The sequence below is a fragment of the Leptodactylus fuscus genome, chromosome 2 (genome assembly GCF_031893055.1).
Source record: "Leptodactylus fuscus isolate aLepFus1 chromosome 2, aLepFus1.hap2, whole genome shotgun sequence".
In the NCBI taxonomy this organism is placed as follows: domain Eukaryota; kingdom Metazoa; phylum Chordata; class Amphibia; order Anura; family Leptodactylidae; genus Leptodactylus; species Leptodactylus fuscus.
Window position 1 is genome coordinate 239397527 of NC_134266.1, and position 22321 is coordinate 239419847.

The 22321-nt window shown below is 43.7% G+C and overlaps 1 protein-coding gene across 1 annotated transcript in view; it reads left to right on the forward strand.

Annotated features, from left to right (window-relative positions):
• The window catches only part of LHFPL6 (LHFPL tetraspan subfamily member 6), a 128369-nt gene that overhangs the window by 100611 nt on the left and 5437 nt on the right, over positions 1-22321 (forward strand). Inside the window, exon 3 of the mRNA XM_075265925.1 lies at positions 14093-14191. Within this exon, the coding sequence (XP_075122026.1) occupies positions 14093-14191 (99 nt within the window). The remainder of the gene's footprint in view (positions 1-14092; positions 14192-22321) is intronic.

The following is a 22321-nucleotide window of genomic DNA, read 5'->3' on the forward strand; positions in this document are numbered from 1 at the left end:
GACCACCCCAGACATAGAGACCCCTTTTAAATTGAGAAATGGCCAAATTCTACATTAGTATGCAAATTAGCTCCCCTCTAGAAGGCAGAAAACTGTGTAGAGCCACCAATAGGTCAAACCGATTAAGCTAGTAACTTGCTCTGTACAGGCGAGGAGCAATAATGGGTAACTACCTATAGGTGGCACTAGGGAGATCCTTCAGGAAACCAGCTAATTTGCATATTTTTATGTAGATTGTGAATTTCTTATAAGGCTCACAATCTACATTTTTCCCTATCAGTATGTCTTTAGAGTATGGGAGGAAATCCACGCAAACATGGGGAGAACATACAAACTCCTCGCAGATGTTGTCCTTGGCAGGATTCAAACCCAGGACTCCAGTGCTGCAGTTCTATCTACTGGGCCACCATGTTGCCCCAGCTAATTGGCATATTTGTTCCCAGGCAGCAATGTATGTAAGACTCCCTATCCCACTTGGATCCCTGAAAGAAAAATCTATATCCCCCCAGTAGCTGAAACTACAGTAGTCAAACTAAATGAGCTTATATATCATTATACAGATAGAATAATGTGTGATCTATACATGGCTGACATTAATCATACTGTATACATATATACATTCTATATTGTAGCACTAACTTCCTATATGTGGCCAGGAAGCAGTAATAAACATGTGAGCGCACAATAGCGGTATTATTTAAGGACGATTGAATAATGCTGCTTAACAAATCCTATATTGTTCTATTATTGTGATAGCCCCGGGTGCCCTCATGTCAAGAGATGGCCATGGTATGATGGAGAAGGATGTGTTCTAGTGTTTTGCCTAGCCTAGCATAAACCTATAAAGAAGAAGATATTAAGTTCAGCTCCATTATATCATTCTGACAATAGTGTGACTTGTATCGCGCCCGTGTATATAACGTGTTTATAACATTGATATGCAGCCTCCGTATATGTTCTGCACATTTTAGCAAGATATAGTGAAGAGTCTCCAAGCGAGTGAGCTACAAACTGTATGTGAGGTTAAGGACATGTCCTGGAACAAAAGAAGCAAAGACTGTGCAATGGAGGGGCGAGTGGAATTGGCAGAAGAAGCTCTGAGAATGGCTATTCGTATTATACATCTGGGCTCCAAGCCAGGCTCAAGCAGGTCAAGAATTGTATCACAGTAGGCCAAGCTGCTCAATGGCTCTTACAGACCGACAGAAGAATTTGTCTTCTTTCTTCCAGAAATCTTTAATCTGCTCTATGAATAGAGGTCTTAGGAAGGGACTAAATGTTTAATATGTTCCTTATTAGCATCATTACTGTGAATGGTATTGGTGTAAAGAATAAAGTCAATGTAGAAGATGTAGAAGTAGAACATGTTGAAGGCTTTGTGTAGGGGGTTCTTACCTTTGTTTCCTGCACTAGTTTTTGCTTTCTTAAACGAGGTTCCTAGGACATAGCCAGTGTTGGTGTAAGTCCTAACATTGGTCAAAAGTGGTCTGACCCTACCAAACGTGAATGAACCAATGCACAACCATTGGGATGAGTGAGCTGTTGTGCCCATGTCAATCATTAAGAAGAAGGGATGTGGCCCATTTATTCTGACGGTCAGCAAGTTGGAGCCCACTATTGGCTTCCATAAATATACACCACCAGTATTTAAATGGGTTGCCCTACCAAAACAACTTATCTGCTATACACATAATATAGTATAAATCTAAAGGATTATGTTTACCACACACAAATACAATAGAAAAAAAGCTTTAAAAAGCTATTTGGGGTCACCCCCACTAGATGTGTCCTTAATAACCTATCCTCTTGGCTAGACATGTCCAGTTATATGTATCACAAGTTAAGTATCCATCCTCAACACAACGTGTTTTTTGAGTAAGGTTATCCTTACTATTCTAAATGTGTGTATTTGTCACCACCTTGGGAGAAATTGGAGAGTAGTTAAGTGTGGACACATCTTTAGCTGCCAGAAATATATTTAAAAACTATTAAAATACATTAAAAAGGGGAAAAATAAAAAAGACACAAAAATGACAAGTGAACATACTCTAATGTCTCATGTTTTGCTGTACAGAACTGTAATATGAGATTTATTTTGCATGCCAATGGTACATACATTGATATTTCTGTTGAATTTAGCATAAATCCAACTCCAAAAAGTTCACTTGCACTACTGATGGACTCAAACATAAGATAAAGGCAAAAAAATCCGTCTTGACAAGACATACCTGAGAATTGAAAACCATTCCAGGTGACTACCTCATGAAGCTGATAGAGAGAAGGCCGAGAGGTTTAAGTGGCTACTACCTTTAGAAGCTAAAATATAAAACATATGTTGGTTTGGTTATCACTTTTTTGTTTGCTACTTAATTCCATATGTATTCCTTCGTAGTTTCCATATCTTCAATATGATTCTACAATGTAGAAAATAAAAAACAAAACAAAAGGTGTGTCCAAACTTTTGACTAGTACTGTAAAATCTGTAAGACTTTTTTAAATCGGATTAGGTTTCTCTAAGCGGACCCTCTGAATGGAAACCCGAACGTAGGTGTGAACCTAGTGTCACGTGTATAACGGAGGGAATGCGGAGGTCTTCTATTTTTTTGGATACCCTCCACTTTACAAATCCAGTGTGTCAGCGTAGGCCTCGAGTTCAAAAATCTGGATTTGTTACTTACATATCAAATGCAAAAAGGCTGAGAGATTCCCTTTATGCACATTAAACCTCGTCTCATTCATTGTAGTGTATTAAAGGATAATATCCTACTTGTGCGGAGGAGATGATTTAGAAATGCCTCCGGCGCTGACAGCGTTACCTGCACACTTGTTTTATTAAACCTCTGAAGAATGTGTCTGCGGATTGGGTGCTTTAAATCTTTTGAGACCTGAGATTGTCGAGATTTGTATTGTCTGCTTGTAAGGGATGAAACAGTTTTTAGCTCCTGGAAGGAGATAAGATTTTATTTTTGGCAGCAGGTTGACGCATTTGTGAACACAATGTCTAAATAATTATTCTTGTCAATTTATCAAAGTCGGGACATTCTTTTATTCTTCAAAGATGTCAATTATTATGAATTATTGTGAATAGTAAAAAAAAAAAAAAGATAAAAAATTATAATTAAGATCTTTAGTTTTCTATTATATTGGAAGTATTCGGAACTAGAGTCTTCATTTTTTTCCGAGACGAGCAACGTCTGTAACTTATGCGTATCTACAATGATAGTGTAAAGGACAGGCATAAAAATTTATTATATCATCAATTACCATAGTCGTTTTATTGCGAGGATAGATTTCAGATATATATACATGAAATTTTTGCTAAATATTACACATCAGATTTGAACCTCAAAAAAAAAATTATTTTATTTATTTTAATCCTTATTTTGACCCCATTGCTCGTGGGACCATCCAGATCGGAAAATTAGCCAGATTTGTTGGTGTGAACCTTGCCAGGAGATAGGACTCCCTCCTTGCATCATGCTGGGAGTCCCTGCCTCCTATTATGGCTTTTAGCTATACTGAGATATATTATTTAAAATTTTTAGGTCGATGCTGTAGATGGACAACTGTATGAATAGTCTGTATGCAGTGCCGCACCTCCCATTAGGCGACCTGAAGCGAGCGCTTCAGGCGGCGCTATGCCAGGGCCTCAGGGAGGGCGGTATTTTTGCTAACCTAAGCCAGTCCAGGACAAGCTGTCCTGGACTGGCTTATCACCGAGCGGTGGTTTGGGGAGGCCACTGGAGCAGCGCTGCTCCAGCAGCCTCCCCTCACGCTCAGGCAGAGAGCAGGCAGTCTCCGGGCCTACTCTCTGCCGGCGAACGGGGCTAAGCCCCACCCCTTCACTCAGCCACGCCCAGATCCGCCCGGCCACGCCCCCGATCCGTCGGCCACGCCCCGACCCCTCCTCCCGGCAGGGGGGGGGGAGCGGCTTTCTGCAGTTAGCCTTGGGCGGCGAAAGGAGCAGGCTCACCCCTGTCTGTATGGTATCCGTATTTTTCCCAGTTAGCATACAAGCCCATTCATTTCTATGGGCCCGTACACATGACTGTGAATTACACGGTGCCATGTGCGGACCAACAGTTCGGGACGCAAAATATGGAACAGGTCCGATTCTTGTCCAATTTTGTGGCTCTGCTTCCACGGCTCTTATTCATTGAATAAAAAGGGGCCACAGAAGTGGCCACCTGTGCCGTTCATTCACGGCACCCAGTTAGCACATAGCTGAGTGCAACCGACTTTAGGCAAGGAGAGGCACAAGCTGTGCCTATACTTAGATTTCGTGACAATAGGGCTAAGGAGATGTAACATGGGACTTGTCACCAAGTGCAAGATGCTCAGTGACATATATTTGGTTAGGGGATGATCGTACACATCAGGGAGAATGTGTGCCTACGTAGGCAATACGGAGACTTACAAGTCATTCCTGCTCCGCTAGGGATTCTGGGTGAAAAATATGCAAATCTATTCTCCAGCATGTAATTAGGAGAACAGTGCACTCTGTATCCCGCCCTCTAGAGGGCAGCATCCTTAACATCATGCATGACTCAGTTAATAAGTCTACTATCATGATGCGGATTTAATTGCCAAATTAGTATTTCTATTCCAAAAGGAACAGATTCCCAGCTATGGACACAGCACTGTTTCGGCCTTTTGGGCCTCCTCAGCATAGCGCAGGGATACTAATTTGGCAGAGTGAGAGACTATAGAATATATTTGGTTGTTATTGTGGCCCTAAAGAATCTGGTGTTTGTTTTTTTTTATTCTATCAATCCATACAATAGATATGGCTCCCGGAAGGTTATATGTAAATTAGCTCTTATTCACCATGAGGGCGTTGACATTTATTTTCTATCTCCATGTCGTAGTTCACATTCGGCCTTCAGTTAGAAACATTTCTACAAACGGGTAGATGGCAAAAACTATATTTAAAAAAATACAAAACCAAAATTGTATATTTCATGTAAAATACGTGACACTATTACGTGATGTGAACCATGTCTTAAATTAGTGACGTGAATAAATTTGGGGAAGATTATGAGTGTTTATGTTAGCAAGAGATAAAAGGAATAATAGAGCGCTCACGATTTCTAGGAAACTACTTTTTACTTGCAGCTGACGTGTTTTGCTGGAGCCTACAAGATTTTAATCTTGCAGTATTGAACCTGACAGCAGAGATGTGTCTCTGTATTCCAGGGCTGACTTGTTTTCTCTATGGTCACCTTCCTTTATTGACCACCTGGACCAGGGCATGGGGGTCACATCTATATTATCATATGATGATCTTGTATGTTACACTGTCTCTCAGTCAGTATAACATCTACACATTCAGTAAATCAATAATCAGAAACATAATCTGAAAAAAAACGTCATGTACAGGAGCACTAAAGCATATAACTCTACATACTCTGATAACATTACCCAATTCTTAATGTGGTCGTGTTACAAGATTACAACACCGCAGTCAGCAGACATCCGAATATTCTGGATTTCAGAACAACCACGTTCACTATCATTAGTTGAGATTAGAATAGTGAACTTAATGCTGCACATGTAGCATAGTCTCTCTTTTCATTCCCCTTGAGATATACTGTAGATTTATGGAATTACCGACTGTAAGATTTTTTTTCACCATGAAACTGAATTGTAATTTCATATTTTGGTGTGTAGTAAGATTGAGCCTTTGGGGTGATTTTTGAGAAGTGTCAACTTACTCTAGGTTCACATTTGCGCTTGGGTTTCCTTGCTTGGGGACCTGAAAAACGGAAACCCAATCCGCTTAAAAATCAGTTAGCCACGTAAGCCCACGGACCCCATAGACTATAATGAGGTCCACAGGTTTAAATCCGAAAAATGCGGAAAAAAGTCCTGCTTTTTAAAGTATAATGGGGAATGGAATCCCCGAGTTCAGATGTGAACCCAGCCTTGCCGGTGTCTTGAAAGGTTACAATGTCTGTGCAGAGCTACGTATACTGGCACTATATACTATATATATTACTGTGTATTATCCTGTATCTGTATCACTATGCTGCTTTAACATACTGAAATTTCCCCACTGTGGGACTATTAAAGGATTATCTTATCTTATCTTACATACGTAATTGCCAATAAATAATAAATCGGTCTGGAAAATTTTCCTTGGCAAACACTTTAGATTAAATTCTTTGGTCGTCTTGAGTCACAAAATTATCGGCAAAAACAATCAATATTGGCCAGTTGATGGATGAACCTGAAATGCTATTTGACTGCCACATGGTATATAGAATAGTTACAAAATATTTCATTATAGGAGTTATATTAGGCTTTGGTTTATTAGTAAGATAACAGGTTAAGGAGATATTTGTCACGTTAGTCCTAAGATTGCAACTGAGAAGTGAAAATTCTAAAAAATTTTCATTTCTATGAAAAGGGTTTCAAACTTGTAGTATGGATCTCATGTGAACAAGAACATAACCATATTTACACAATAAAAAAACATTTTTGCCAATATAAAAAAATGTAAATTTTGCTAAATTTTACAGGTTATCTTTACCCATCTTACTGGAGAAAACCATTTGTTTTGGTCGACTGCCAGTGGAAATGGTTAGAGAAAATCTTTCAAATTTTTAATTATTTATATTCACAAAATATTTCATTTTTAATTGTCTACAATTTTTTGTTCTGTATTTTCTAGTTGATGTATATTTTTGGAAATCTGTATCTGCTCTAGTCCTTTCCATTACACCGCCGCCATTACATTATATTTTCTCACTACACAAGTCAGAATTTTGGGATGATTTTTTTTTTTTTTTCCGGATTTTGTCTCTGCATATGTGATACACAGAAGCGTATTGTGATAGCGATGACACAGAACAGATGCTGCCTCTTAGGTGCCACATTTCTCAGGAACGATCTGGGCAACTTAAGAATTCTGATTTTAGTATTCCTCGCTCCTCCTGGCCAATGTTGCTGGCTACAGATACTAGTCACAAGCTCATGTAAATTTCATTATCACCATCTGTATATATTGTCAGTTTACATTGCCCTGGCAGTCTTGGTGAATACAAAAGAAGAAAATATTTTGGTAGTTCATTGTCTTTGTTGCTTTTGAGCCTGGTTAATTGCACATCTTTGCGTATTTGCATTTTTATTCTTGGTTGAGGCGGCCATTTTTGTTTCAGTGACAGCAGGAAGTGCAGTCTTATAGGTTGTCATCTCTAAATTATATTGTCACAAAGTGATGCCCGGCTGGCATTTTGTCAGCACGTTGAAACTATTACAAAGTAATAATTTACTAAGAAGCTAAGGTGGCGACCAATATGGCTGAATATCCTGTTGTCGAATAAACAACAAAACGGATATGGTAATAAAATAGACTGTCACGGAACAAAGGTATACGTCTTCCTCCGGATGGTCTTTTGAATCAACACGGACGCAAGAGGTCGGGAGACAACAGCAATTTATTGTAATCCACAAAGTTAGTAGCCGGTGGCGGTCACATCAACCGTAATAACAATAAGTCCACAGAAGTCACAATCCAATGATAACTTTGGTTCCTTGGTCCTGTAACTAAGTCCTGGCTCTCTGCAGAGCTGTGCACAGGCCGGCTAACACATACTAACTGCTAGCTACATCTATATACTAAACTGTTACTTCCTATATCTGTGGGTGGGAAGGGCTGAGTCACAGATCCTTCCCCCCTCACCTATACCAAGGAGAGCAGACTCCCTGTCTACTATGGACAATGCACCATCCAACATCTTCTTGGAGACACTGATCAGATTATCTCCACCCATTGTCCTCACTGGTCCTCACTAGTTAGAGGTATTTGCATACAATGTGCTAACACACTAGACCCTAATCAGCCAACTACACACTGATGTTTACAACAGGTTAGAGAATACATTCCACATGAAATATATATTACACATGGCCTATAGTATAGACTCTAACCATCCCGTGACAACCCCTCCCCCTCTCAAAACATGTGCATGACACAATTGGCCTACACAGGTAAATTGGGGAATGCACATCAGTCTCTATAGCTCATATGTCCTCCTGCCGGGATAACCCATCCGTGTTCTGGTGTTGGCTCCCTCGGCGGTACTGAATGGTAAAGTTGTAGGGTTGAAGGGCCAGACTCCACCTCAACAGTCGTCCATTGTCCCCAGAGACTCTCTGCAGCCAAGTGAGGGGGTTGTGGTCGGTAACTACGGTGAACTCCCGACCATACAGGTACGGCTGTAACTTCTTGAGGGCCCAAACTACTGCCAAGCATTCCTTCTCTATAGTGGCATATGCTACTTCCCGGTCCTGCAGCTTCCGGCTGAGGTAGGCAATGGGGTGCTCCTCCCCCGCGGCATTTACTTGGCTGAGGACGGCTCCCAGTCCATATGTGGAGGCGTCTGTCTGAACAATAAACCTTCGTTTATAATCCGGGGCAGCAAGGACAGGTGAGCAGGCAAGGGCGTCCTTCAGTTGGTTAAAAGCTCTGTCGCAGGCCGGGGTCCAGCTCACCACTCTGGGCAGGTTCTTCTTCGTCAGGTCTGTCAGGGGCTTGGCCACGGAGCTGAAGTTAGAGACAAATTTTCGGTAATAACTAGCAGTACCTAAGAACGCCATGACCTGTTTCTTGGTCTGTGGTATGGGCCAGTCTCTAATAGCCTGTATCTTAGCGGGCTCTGGTCGCAGTTTTCCCCCTCCCACTCTATGTCCCAAGTATTGCACCTCGCCCAGACCTATCTGGCATTTGTCTGGTCTAATTGTCAGGCCAGCCTCCTGTATCCGATCTAGAACAGCCTCGACATGATGCAAGTGGTCCTCCCACGTGTGGCTAAAGATTGCGATATCATCCAAGTAAGCACAGGCAAAGTCTCTGCATCCTTGAAGTAGCTGGTCCACCATCCTCTGGAAGGTTGCTGGGGCATTCTTCATTCCAAAAGGCATGCTTAGGAATTCAAACAGTCCGAAAGGGGTTATGAACGCTGACCTTTCCCTCCCTGCAGCGGTCAGGGGAATCTGCCAGTACCCCTTGCTGAGATCCAAGGTGGTGACATACTTAGCCGCAGCGAGTTTGTCCAGAAGCTCATCAATGCGTGGCATAGGGTAGGGGTCACTCATAGTATGGTCATTCAGTCGCCTGTAGTCCACACAAAATCTCGTACTGCCATCCTTTTTGGGTACAAGCACCACTGGAGAAGCCCAGGGACTGTGCGAGGCTTGGATAACCCCTAGGGCTAGCATATCCTCCAGCTCTTTGCACATGGTGTTTTTGACAGATTCAGGGACCCGGTAAGGTGCTTGTTGCATTGGTGGGACACCGGGGGTGTCCACATTGTGTTGGGTCAGCCTGGTTTGCCCTGGTCGGGAGGAGAACGCAGCCCTGTGCTGATGAAGTATATTGGACACTTCCTCTCGCTGTGCTGGGTGCAGGTGGTCCTTTAGAGGGACATCTTCTACAGTGGTGATGCGTTGGGCCGTTTCTAGGAGATCCGGGAGGGAGTCTCCTTCTGAGCGCTCCTCAGAGGCAAGTTGGCACATGGCAATCATAGGTGGAGCCCGATCGTGATACTCCTTAATCATATTAATATGGACAGTCTTTTGTCGGAGCCCCTGCTCATCTAGTGCTAAGAGGTAGTTGGTGTCATTGAGCTTTCGGAGGACTCTAAAAGGCCCTTCCCAGGTGGTCTGTAGCTTATTTTGGGGATGTGGGACAATCATAAGAACTTGTTGCCCCTCAGTAAATTCCCGATAGCGTGCTTTGCGGTCGTACCAAGTCTTTTGTCGAGTCTGCGCCCTCTGGACCTGCTCTTTAGCAAAATGGGCCAACTGGGCCAGCGTGTCTCGAAGCTTCAGAACATAAGGGACAACAGGAATTCCGGTATCCTCCACTGTCCCCTCCCAGTGCTCCTTGACTAAGGTTAACGGACCACGAACTTTCCGGCCATACAGCAGTTCAAAGGGGGAAAATCCAGTAGATTCCTGGGGCACTTCCCGATATGCAAACAGGAGATGTGGTAGGTACCTTTCCCAGTCTGGATCAGTCTCAGTAAAGGCTTTTAACATGTTCTTTAGAGTACCATTAAAACGCTCACATAGTCCATTGGTCTGGGGGTGGTATGGGGTGGTCCGGATCGCCCGCACCCCGCAGGTACGCCATAGACACTGTACCAGTTCGGACATAAATTGGGTACCCTGGTCTGACAAGATCTCACTTGGGAATCCAACTCTGGTGAAGACAGTCACAAGGGCCTCGGCTACTTTGGTGGCAGAGATACAGGATAGTGCCACAGCTTCCGGGTATCGGGTGGCATAGTCGACTACTGTCAATATATATTGTTTCCCAGATTTACTAGGTCTAGCCAAAGGCCCGATGATATCAACAGCCACTCGTTGGAAGGGTTCATCGATGACGGGCAAAGGCTGTAAGGGGGCTCTTGGGTGGTCCCCTGGTCGGCCTCTACGCTGACATACATCACAAGTCCGACAGAACTGCGCAACAGCCTGAGAGATCCCAGGCCAATAAAACAAGTGAGTAAGCCTCCGTTCTGTGCGAGTTTTCCCTTGATGGCCAGCCATGGGAATGTCATGGGCAAGGTGCAGTAGGGAGGCCCGGTATCGCTGGGGCACAACAAGCTGTCTACAATAAGTCCAGGGTTTATCTGGAGAGCAAGCCTCTGTAACCCGGTAGAGGAGTCCATCTTCCTTAATAATCTTCTCACCACTTTCTCCTATCTGTCCAATCTCAGCCCGTGCTCGGAAACTATCCAATGTAGGGTCCGTCTCTACCTCCCTCCTAAACTGTGCCTTGTCCCAAATTGCAGGATTATTAGCCCCGAGGAAAGAGTCACTCACCAGTTGGGAAGTTGGGGCCGCTGGGCTGGAATCTGGCAGCAAATCCGGTCGATCCATGTTGGCTTCTCTCTGAGCTTGGCTTCGGGTCACTGCTCCCACAAAATGGCACTGTAGATTTCCAACATCGTTGCCTAACAGAACATCGGCCGGCAGCCCGCTCATCACACCAATTGTGCATCGTTTTGGTCCATAACCATAGTCAAGTTCCACGGTAGCTTTAGGAATACGTCTCCGAGTACCCTCTGCCAACTCGATAGAAATGCCAGGGCCCTCCTCTAGGGCCTCGGGTCGCACAACTCGGGGGTCCGCTACCGTTAGGAAAGCTCCCGAGTCCCGGAATCCAACAACTGTTCGGCCATCCAGTAGGACCTCCTGCAAGTGCTTCCGCTGAAGGTTTGCAGGATGTGTGGCAGAAGGCTGAATCCCATAGACCCCTGGAGGTGGAACAGATGGGTCATTCATGGAGTCATCTGGACATGGGGCCAAACTTTCTGTCCTAGGGGTGGTTCCCAGGTAGTGAATAGGCCGAGATGCCACGGTGGCCCGTGCCCCCATGTTAACAGGGCAACTAGCTTGCAAATGTCCAGGCCGCCCGCAACCAAAACATCTGCGCTCTAGCATTCTTCCAGTAGGTCGTTGTCTAGGGACAGGGTTGTTCATAGCTGGAGGCCGATGGGCTGGGGCAAGGGTAGAGGGGAAATTGTAATCCTGAGGCCGGGCACGAAAGGTGGGTGGCTGGCTGAAGGGTGTCTGGCGGACTGTGGTAGTTTTCCGCTCCTCTGCAAACAACCTCTTCCACTGCGGCTTGATGGTCAGGCCCTCATCTGCAAGAGAAGCAGCTTGCTCAACTGTGGCTGGGTTCCGTTCCAGCACCCACTCACGGATCTCAGCGGGGCACTGGGAAAAGAACTGTTCCTTAAGTATGACTTGGAGGATCTTATCGACTGTGACAGCCTCCTCTCCTTCTAGCCAGCGCTTGCATGCTTGCTTCAACTTGTGGGCGAACATGTGGAAGGAGCTTCCCCCATTGTAAGACAAAGAGCGGAACTGAACTCGGTAGGACTCTGGAGTGACTGCATAATACTTCTGCACCGCTCTTTTAATGGCCTCATAGTCCCGCTGATCACTAGGGTCCATGGCTCTGAGAGCTTCCGCAGCCCCATCTCGTAGGTGCCCCACCAGATACCGGACCCAATCCTTCTCTGGGACTTCCATCAGGTGGCACTGGTGTTCGAAGTCCTGAAAATATCCATCAACATCCCCAGCCGCTTCATCAAAGGTCTTGAAGTGTTTATGGGAGACATATGGTGGTTCTCTCACTGTTGGGCTGGGGGTCGACGTTTGATTATAATTCCGCGCAGTTATCTCAGCCATTCGCATTTCATGCGCCATTCTTTCCTTTTCATGCGCCATTCTCTGTTCCTCCTTCTCCGTTTCCTGAGCCCTCTGTAACGCTCTACTCCTTTGCTCTGTAGTTGCTCCTAGCCCCAGCACTGCCAATTCCTCCTCATACAAAACAACCCATCTGCTCTTTTGGGTCTGTACCTGCCACTCCCGTATCTCTACTGTCTCCTGGGGGCAGCCCTCCTCATCGTCGCTTTGCAGGGTCATCTCCTCCAGTGCCTCGATCAGTTGCTCTTTCGTTCTTCCCTGGTAACTCAGGTTTAGTTCCCGGGCCCTTACTTGTAGACTTGCCATAGTCCAGTTCCTGTATTCTGAGGTTGTGGCTCCATTAATCGCTGAGCTGCTGTAGTCCATCTCGCTGTCCGCTGTTGATCCCACCGCTGCCAACCAGTTGTCACGGAACAAAGGTATACGTCTTCCTCCGGATGGTCTTTTGAATCAACACGGACGCAAGAGGTCGGGAGACAACAGCAATTTATTGTAATCCACAAAGTTAGTAGCCGGTGGCGGTCACATCAACCGTAATAACAATAAGTCCACAGAAGTCACAATCCAATGATAACTTTGGTTCCTTGGTCCTGTAACTAAGTCCTGGCTCTCTGCAGAGCTGTGCACAGGCCGGCTAACACATACTAACTGCTAGCTACATCTATATACTAAACTGTTACTTCCTATATCTGTGGGTGGGAAGGGCTGAGTCACAGATCCTTCCCCCCTCACCTATACCAAGGAGAGCAGACTCCCTGTCTACTATGGACAATGCACCATCCAACATCTTCTTGGAGACACTGATCAGATTATCTCCACCCATTGTCCTCACTGGTCCTCACTAGTTAGAGGTATTTGCATACAATGTGCTAACACACTAGACCCTAATCAGCCAACTACACACTGATGTTTACAACAGGTTAGAGAATACATTCCACATGAAATATATATTACACATGGCCTATAGTATAGACTCTAACCATCCCGTGACATAGACGTATGAGGATACATTGGCAGATGCTTTAATGTTCGAATTTTTACATTTTGGGTTGAAAATCTCAAATATATACATCACAATTAGAGATGAGCGAGTAGTACTCGATAGAGTAGGTATTCGATTGAATACTATGGTATTCGAAATACTCGTACTCGATCGAGTACCACTCACTATTCGAATGGAAAAGTTCAATGCAGAACCAGCATTGATTGGCCGAATGCTATACAGTCGGCCAATCAACGCTGGTTCTTCTCCTACCTTGAGAAGTCTTCTCCGTGCAGCTTCCCCGCGGCGTCTTCCGGCTTTGAATTCACTCTGCCAGGCATCGGGCCTGGGCAGAGCGGACATGCGCAGTCGGCTCTACCCAGGCCTGATGTCTGGCAGAGTGAATTCAGAGCCGGAAGACGCCGTGGGGACGCTGCAAGGAGAAGACTTCTCGGGGGATCCAGCCCGACCCTCACTCGTGGACTTGGTAAGTGTAATTTGATCGAACGTTGCCTAATGCCTACCCCTGAAACGAGCATTTTCCCCCCATAGACTATAATGGGGTTCGATATTCGATTCGAGTAGTCTAATATTGAGGGGCTACTCGAAACGAATATCGAATCTCGAACATTTTACTGTTCGCTCATCTCTAATCACAATGTGTATTCAGTCCTGCATTCAGGACTCTTCTCTTCCCATTTTTTATGCAGGTTCAGGGACTGGTGTAAACTCAGCCTGAAATGTTTGTCACTTATCTATAGGCTACATATAAGTCTGAATCCCCTATACAGTACTTGTTGTCCTTGGGTCTCATCTCCTCTGTAAGTGTACATCTAGGAAGCCCTGCACGGTCTGATACAGTAATATGTTCTTGTTTCCTTGCAGGGCTGCTGATCGGATCCGGTTGCGCTTTGTACCCTCTGGGCTGGAACAGCGAGGAAGTTCGACAAGCATGTGGGAATCTTTCTGCACAGTTTGAATTGGGTACGTACAACCGCTATAACCACATATGGAGACACTTGGATAAATATTTTGTATTTGTTTACTTAGCCTGTTTGGAAAAACTAAAGCGCTAGGACTCATGCTCCACTGTTGTTCCATAAATAGGGGGTTTTAGACCCAAAATAGATTTTTAATACACATCAGCTGTTTCGGCAAGTTTTCTGGTTCCATAAGATGTTGTATTGAACAGAGAGCATATACAGGCTGCTCCTATTCAGGTATTACTTCACCTGCTCCCTGTCTACTGCAAGAACGTCTGGTGTCTGTAGGCTGTCAGAAAGGGTTGAAGGGTGCAGTTCTGGGTTTAGACCCTCAACATAATAGATACTGTAGATAGGTCATATGTATGAAAAAATCCATTTTGGGTCGAAAAACCCCTTTAAACTCATGTTCTCTCAGTGGAGGACCACTGTGCAGGGAAAGTGCATAGCCGATAATATGCACTCCTTCTACATTGACCTCAGCAGAGGTAGACGCAGTGGCAGGCAGTAGCTGATTTGCAACAGAGAGCATATCCCATTAGCTCATTAGCATATAAGAGGTACAGTTGCAAGAAAAAAGTAAGTGAACCCTTTGTAATTATCTGGTTCTCAGCGTACATTACTAATAATATGTGGTCTGATAGTGTGAGGCCCGGTTCACATCTGTGTTCAGACCGTTCCCCTCTCCGCATGAAAAATGCAGAGAGAAAAGTCCTGCAAGCCGGACTTTTCTCTGCATTATTCGTGCGGAAGCCGAGTGGAAACCACACGTACCCCATTATAGTCTATGCAGTACGCAGGTTTCCTTAGGCAAGCGCTTTTTTAATGCAGATTAGTTTTCCATTCTGGGGGTCCCAAAACGGAAAACCAAGCACAGATGTGACCGAGCCTAAGTCACAATTGTAGACAAGGACAATCTAGCTAAACTAAGGACATATAAACCATTTCACCATTCATATGTTTTACTGAGCATATTAAGTTAGTGCAGGGAGAAGTGAACCCCTCAAATAACAGCCTGAAGATGCCCCTTTCACAGCAACCATGTCCACCATATGCTTTCTATAGCTGTAAATAGGATCTGCACAAAGTTGAAGAGGAATTTTGAACCGATTCTCATTGCAAATTTGTTTCAGTTCATTCATATTTCCGGGATGCCTTTCCTACATAACCTTCTTCAGGTCGTGGAACAGCTTCTTAATAGGGCTTGCACTTTGACATTATCCAATCCAAAACACAAATTCTACATTTTTAAATGATTTTTAATCAAACTGCTCAATAGAAGATGTGAACAGTACAGCTGGTTATGTGCGGTGAGTGCAGAGCGGTGGAGCCCTGTTGTGACCATAGAGTGAAGTAGATGGAGAATATCCTGTTTTCTTTATATAGTGTTATTCATAGGCCACTACTGATATATGTGCCCCAGTTTTAATGTATACCTGGTGAGTACACATCATTCTGCTTAGCTGGAAAGTCTAAGGGGGAAATGTATTATCATTGGCTTATAACATATGATCTGGCAGGTGGACGATCTGCCCGATTTGTCACAGTGGCTCAAGCTGTGTGATAGATTTGGCTACTGTTGCCAGACACGTTAGAAGATATGGCTGGCTTACTTTATACCAATGTACACAGCTATGGAGATGGTCGGTTAAACCACTGACTCCGACTTGTTTCTTTATGCTGGCTCCGACTTCTTCATTACTTCATTACTGGCTAATGGTCATGGTCAAGTACAGACAAAATAACACATTACAGAGTAATAAATCAATGAGACTGAGGTCTCTGCTCTCCTACAATCTATGAGGTAGAGGGGATGACTCAAGAGGTAGCGGGGGCGGCATCGGAGGTAGTATTGCTTATACAGCGGTCCGTTACACATATAGCTGTATGAATTGTCACCAGTCGTGTCCTTTTAAGTGCAGATGTTGCCTGAACATATAAGGTTACAGTCCATCATATTCTGTGAGGTAACGTGGGAGTGTTAGTTTTGGGGAACCTAACTGCAGAAGTATTTAGATCACGAATTGTGATAGGCCTGTCTGAAAAGATGTGTCTATAGTGGGCTCTTGAAGCTGTAGAAATTGAGAGTCAATCTGCTTGTCTGGGATAGAGCATTCCAGAGAAGTGGTGCAACTCGGGAGAAGTCTTGTATACGAGCGTGGGAGGTTCTGATAATAGAGGATGTAAGTCTTAGGTCATTGTCATCTCGATCAAGCAAGTCTATGGGTGAAAAAACAGACCACACGCAGACGTCATACGTGTGCTCTCTGTGTTATGCCTGTGTTTTTACAGATTTATTGGTATGAAAAATAATGACACATATATCAAACACAGGACAGTATGGGAGAATGTGGGCAATTACCCGCAAAGTGAATGAGATTTTGTATAATCTCAACCACACATTACAAAACAAGAAAGTTGCGGAACAACAGCGTGTTCCCTATATATTTAATAGGGGAATAAAAATTGCAGAGAAAAAGGAAGCAAAAATTCAATGAAAAATTATTCAGAAAAACACACTGCGTCTCATCATTGTGGGTTTGTTTTTTTTTAGCTGCGTTTGGCTTCATGGGGCCTTAGCCATAATCTGGTGTAAAGCTCATACCCCAGTTTTTGGCACAGATTGAGTCAGAAGTCATTCAGCTTATTTGGAGTATCTCTCCGGTCTATCAGGCGGTGTACTATTGGTATGTTTTCCTATTAATGAAGTCACGCTTGTCTCTTTAATTGGTTTCTACTTGAGGCAATATTCCCCGTTTTCTCTTAATGTCTGATCTCTGCGATGCTCTCGCCGCCTCCCGTACCTGTTTTCCTTATTTTGACTGCGCCCCATACGTGCTAATCTCGCTGCTTTGATTTTCATGTTAGATTTCAATGATCTCCCCGGAGCCTGAGCCGGAGATTAATGAATTCAATTGCTTAAAAAAAGAGCACAAGGTTCATTTAAGTAATTGCTACTTGTAATTGAATATTCAAGGCTAAAAAATAAAATGTACAAAAGATATGCAGAGGATAAATATGAGCAGCAGACAGGTTAAGAACACATGGAAATAGCCTTATTAATACAAGCTCCCGAAATCCCAGTGGTTGGACCCCCAGCCGTGATATACCGTATTTTTTTTTTGGACTATAAGACGCACCTAGGTTTTAGAGGAGGAAAATAGGGGAAAAAAAATTTGAAGCGAAAACTGGTAAAATATTTAATATATGGGAGTTGTAGTTTTGCAACAGCTGCAAGGCCACATTGACAGGTGACCCTGCAGCTGTACGGGGATGCATAGAGTGGTTTTTTTTGCGAGGCCAGATGTACTTTTTAGTTATACCATTTTGGGGAATGTCCATTTCTTAGATCACCTTGTATTGAAAAAAAAAACAGGAGGTGATTTAGAACTTTTATTTATTTCATATTTTTATTATATATTTGTAAAGTTGTTTTTTTTTTTTGTTTTTTTTTTACTATTTTATTCCCCCCCCCCGGGGGCTTGAACCTGCGGTCACTTGATTGCAAGTCCCATAGACGGCAATACAAGTGTATTGCCGTCTATGGGACATTCTGTATATTAGTATTACGGCAGCTGGTCATAGACCCAGCCGCAATACTAATATACAGCAATGACAGGCCTGGGAGCCTCATTAGGCTCCCGGCTGTCACCCGAACAGGTCGGCTCCTGCGATATCGCCGCGCAGGAGCCGTCCTGCAACTTCACAGGTACGGGGCCGGTGGGGACCGGCCCCGGGGGAGAAGGGGCCACCGATACTGACCCGGCATCCGCTGTACTAGAGAGGCGGATGCCGGCGAGGGATAGACGCCATCACAGGTGCCGGGGCCTGAGACATCGCTGCGCTCCTCTGCCCTGCCTGAAGCCAGCAGCGGGGGGACGGAGGAGCGGAATAGCATCGCCGCTGCTGGCTTCATGCAGGGCAGAGGAGCGCAGCGATGTCTCAGGCCCCGGCTTCTATCACTTGCTTGCATCCGCCTCTCTATTACAGCGGATGCCAGGCGCCACATTCAGACTATAAGACACACCCTTCTTTTCCCCCCAAATTTTGGGGAAAAAAAGTGCGTCTTATAGTCCGAAAAATACGGTATGTATCGCCTATTCTATGGATGGTAATAAAGGTTTGTCATGGGGGTAGGCCCAGTTCACATCTGCGTTCAGGGATTTCGATCCCCTCTCCGCATGAAAAATACGGAGAGAAAAGTCCTGTAAGCAGCACTTTTTTGTCTCCACATTTTTCATTCGGAAACCACACAGACCCCATTATAGTCTATGGGGTCTGTGGGTTTCCTAAGGTAATCACTTTTTAGGTTTCCATTCGTAGGATCCCCAAGTGGACTCCCGAATGGAAACCCATATGCAGGTGTGAACCAGGCCTAAGTCTTTTACAAACAAAGTTGATAGTAGCATCTCAGAGGGCTAACGTCTGAGAATCTATACACACAGAGTAATATAGAACAGATAGGGTTTCCATTGTATTATAAAAAAAAAAAATTAAATGGATTGTCCAGTTCCAGCAAATAAATGTTATTGTTTGTATAGTGAAATGTTAGATCATTTTTGAATATACTTTCTAGCAATTCCTCAGGGTTTTCTGGATCTATGCTTGCGGTCATTCTTTGTTTATTTTCAGTGGGTAAAAATCAGTCCATGTAGGGGCCACATGGTGGCTCAGTGGTTAGCACTGCAGCCTTGCAGCGCTGGAGTCCTGGTGTTCAAATCCCGCCAAGGGCAAAAAACCATCTGCAAGGAGTTTATATGTTCTCCCCGTGTTTGCATTCCAAAAAAGACAAACTGATAGGGAAGATCTATGTGGGGCTCACAATCTACATTAAAAAAATAAAAAAATCAGTCCATGGTCATGTGTTGGATAGTTCATGGTCATTTGATGGACAGTCCATGGGCATGTGATACACAGTTCATGGTCATGAGATATACAGTCCATGGTCATGTGTTGGACAGTCCTTGGTCATGTGATGTACAGTCCATTGTCAAGATTATGTAATGGGTAGTCCATGGTCATGTAATATCCAGTCTATGGTCATGTGATGGACAGTCCATTGTCATGTGATATAAAGTCCATACCCATGTGGTATACATTGCATGGTCATGAGATATACAGTCCATGATGATGTGATATACAATCCATGGTCATGTGATTCACACACAGGTGCACAACTTGTAAGAAGACAAAAGTCTGACTATTGTGCTGTGACTATTGTCACATGACCGTGGCCTGATTTTTTTTTTATCCATAAATACATGAGCTAAAAACTAAAATAAGATCCAGTCATTACAACATATCTAATAAACATATTGCAGACTTTACAGTTTTCGGAGAATGGTTACATTGGAAAAGTAAAAATTCACACACATGACATTTTCTTTCTGATTTGTATTCAGTATCTTTTATTGTCCTTCTTTTTGTTTCTTTGGGTAACTAGAGATGTCTTTGAGTTAAAGTCTTCAGAGTCTGCTAAATGTTCAACAACATATTTTATTTTTACAGCTCCTACATTTCTGTTCTTATAACTACATCTGGAATTATACGTATGTCATATTTCTAGAGGATTGTAGGATTAGTCTTTTTTCATTTATTTTGGATGGTTGCGGCAACGTACAGGGAACTACGAGAGGACATCAAATAATCTCACCCCTCCCCCACCCCGCACCTTGTTCTGAAGCTAGTGTAAAGTCTTTGGAGCTGTAAGAAGTTTCTGAAACTTTTGTGTGTCCATGGAGATATCACACGCGCCTGTCCTCACAGGTTTTGCTGGTGAAGATAAAGCTGATAGATGTTTTTGCCTCATTCGACCTTTACAGTAGTGTCAGCATTGGATTTATTACAACACGTGAAGCTTTGTTATAACAAAAGCATAACCAATTTTCTGGTTAATAATCTTTCCAAATGATTTATGTGACTGTTAAACAATAATTTTGCATCTCGATGTGTTCTCAAGTCTGTGAAATTACTGACCTTCTCTAACTTTTACTCTGGTAAATAGAACCGCCGGAACATCAACAAGTTTATAGTTCACAATAACACTTTATGCGCCTTCATACAACTTTATCATATTTTAATGCAAAGGAAATGAAGGCGACTTGAGCTCTACGAAGAGCAATGTCCGAACTGATTTACTTTGCATGTTTTAGTCTGATTGGTTTGAGTAGACATGGAAGGGTGGTTGGGGGTTGTTGTGTGCCAGTTTCTCTCCCAATGCGTCAAGTAGGATGTAGTTAAAGGGGTTGTCTGGGATAAATTGATATTTAAAACTAAACTATACAATATACTTCCCTAACTTCTAACTTACTTACTTTAAAAAAAAAGTATATTTTCCCAGGTGCCCGGGGCGATCATATGACTGCCCCAGGCACATTTTATGATTTTTCCGGTGACGTTCCATTTCCGGAAAAGGAACATCACCAATAGTACTCAACCCATCATACTTGCCTGTGTTCATCTCCTCCTCTTCTTCTAGGCATGAAACATTACTTCCTTCATTTCTGCCGCGCCTGTGCAATAGAGCCAGAGTGCATTTTGACTGTATTGCGCAAGCACTGGCAGACATGAAGAGGAGAATGATTGGGCCTGCTGGCACTCTGGGTCTGTTACACAGAAGCCGAGGGCAAAAGAAGCTGGCAACACAGAAGAAAGTGATCTCTGGTGTAATGGGGTAGATGGAAGGGCTAAGTTAGTTAAGTAGGTTTAGCAGTCCTCAGGCTAGCTAGGGAAACAGAGAGAGGGTGTGAGAGAGGGAGGGGGAGGGAATGAGAAGGGGATCTGAGTGATGATCAATGCATCATGGTAGTTGTTGGATAGGAGAGCAGAAAGCTACCCATGTAAACAAATGCAGAAGATGCCTGGAACTCCCAGAGAAACCCAGAAATCACACAAAACACTGCTAAAGGTATTTGCGTGAACTTATTAACCTATTAATAGCATTAACAGACCTATTTTTTTTAGGTCATGCAACAGATACAGTAATCCTTATTTTACCATGTCTGTCATGTAGCCAGAGGTCGCAGTGAAGGAGTAGACTTAAAGGGACTCTATCATTAGAATCCCTTTTTTTAACTAAGAATACATAGGAATAGCCTTAAGAAAGGCTATTCTTCCCCGACCTTTCTTTTTCTGATCCGCGCCACCATTCCTGAGAAATTTCTTATTACTTTCATTTGTAAATGAGTTTTCAGACAGCAATGGGGGCGCTCCCTGTGCTGTTCGAAAACTGCAGCGACACCTCTGTTTTCTTCTCCCGACCGCCTCTTCACCGCATCTTCATCTGAAAGCACTGACAGCCCATGTCCGTTGGCCATTTTCCTGTGGTCGAATAGGCACTCATGTAAGAATCCACAGGAAAATGGCCAACGGACATGTGCAGTCAGCACTTTTGGATGAAGATGTGGCCAGTGACACAGCGAAGAGGCGGTTGGGAGAAGAAGATAGAGCTGTCGCTGGAGAGTTTTTGGACAGCACAGGGGAAAAAGAAAGGTAAGAGAAGAATGGCCTTTCTTAAGGCTATTCCGACATGGTCTTAGTAAAAAAAAATGATAGAATGATAATGATAGAATGATAATGATAGAATCCCTTTAATAATAACCATCTGTGTTGATTTACAAAGAGGGGCAGATTATTAACATTATACAGTTCAACATCATGGAAGTGGATTTTTCTCAGCTCTTATCACTATGCACTTCAATAGCTTTGGCTTTTTATTTCTCTAAATTTAGCTTTAGCCTCTGCATTAAGTGACGCGTCACTGCTTACACCTTAACCAAGTATAAAAGAGTAAAATGACACTCCGAACATTGGAGAGGCACTGAAGCTTCAATATCAGCAGAGATTTTACACCCAGCTGAGCGGACAGAGAACGGAGCTGCTGATGCATCTTGTGCACTGGATGTACTGGATGAGAATAGCTAATCCATTGTGCACTTACCTGGAAATCCCTGCCCGGCAGCAGCAAGCATTCATCATAGGACACCCCAGAGTGCAAAATTGTACTGAATTTAATGGTATACTTGTTACTTTCTATAGGAATGAGCTGCAATAGCAAAAAAGATTTACTAAAGTGGTGATATTTCTGGAAAATTGTTTTTCCAAACAACTCCTTTTGCAGTGGCGTAACTAA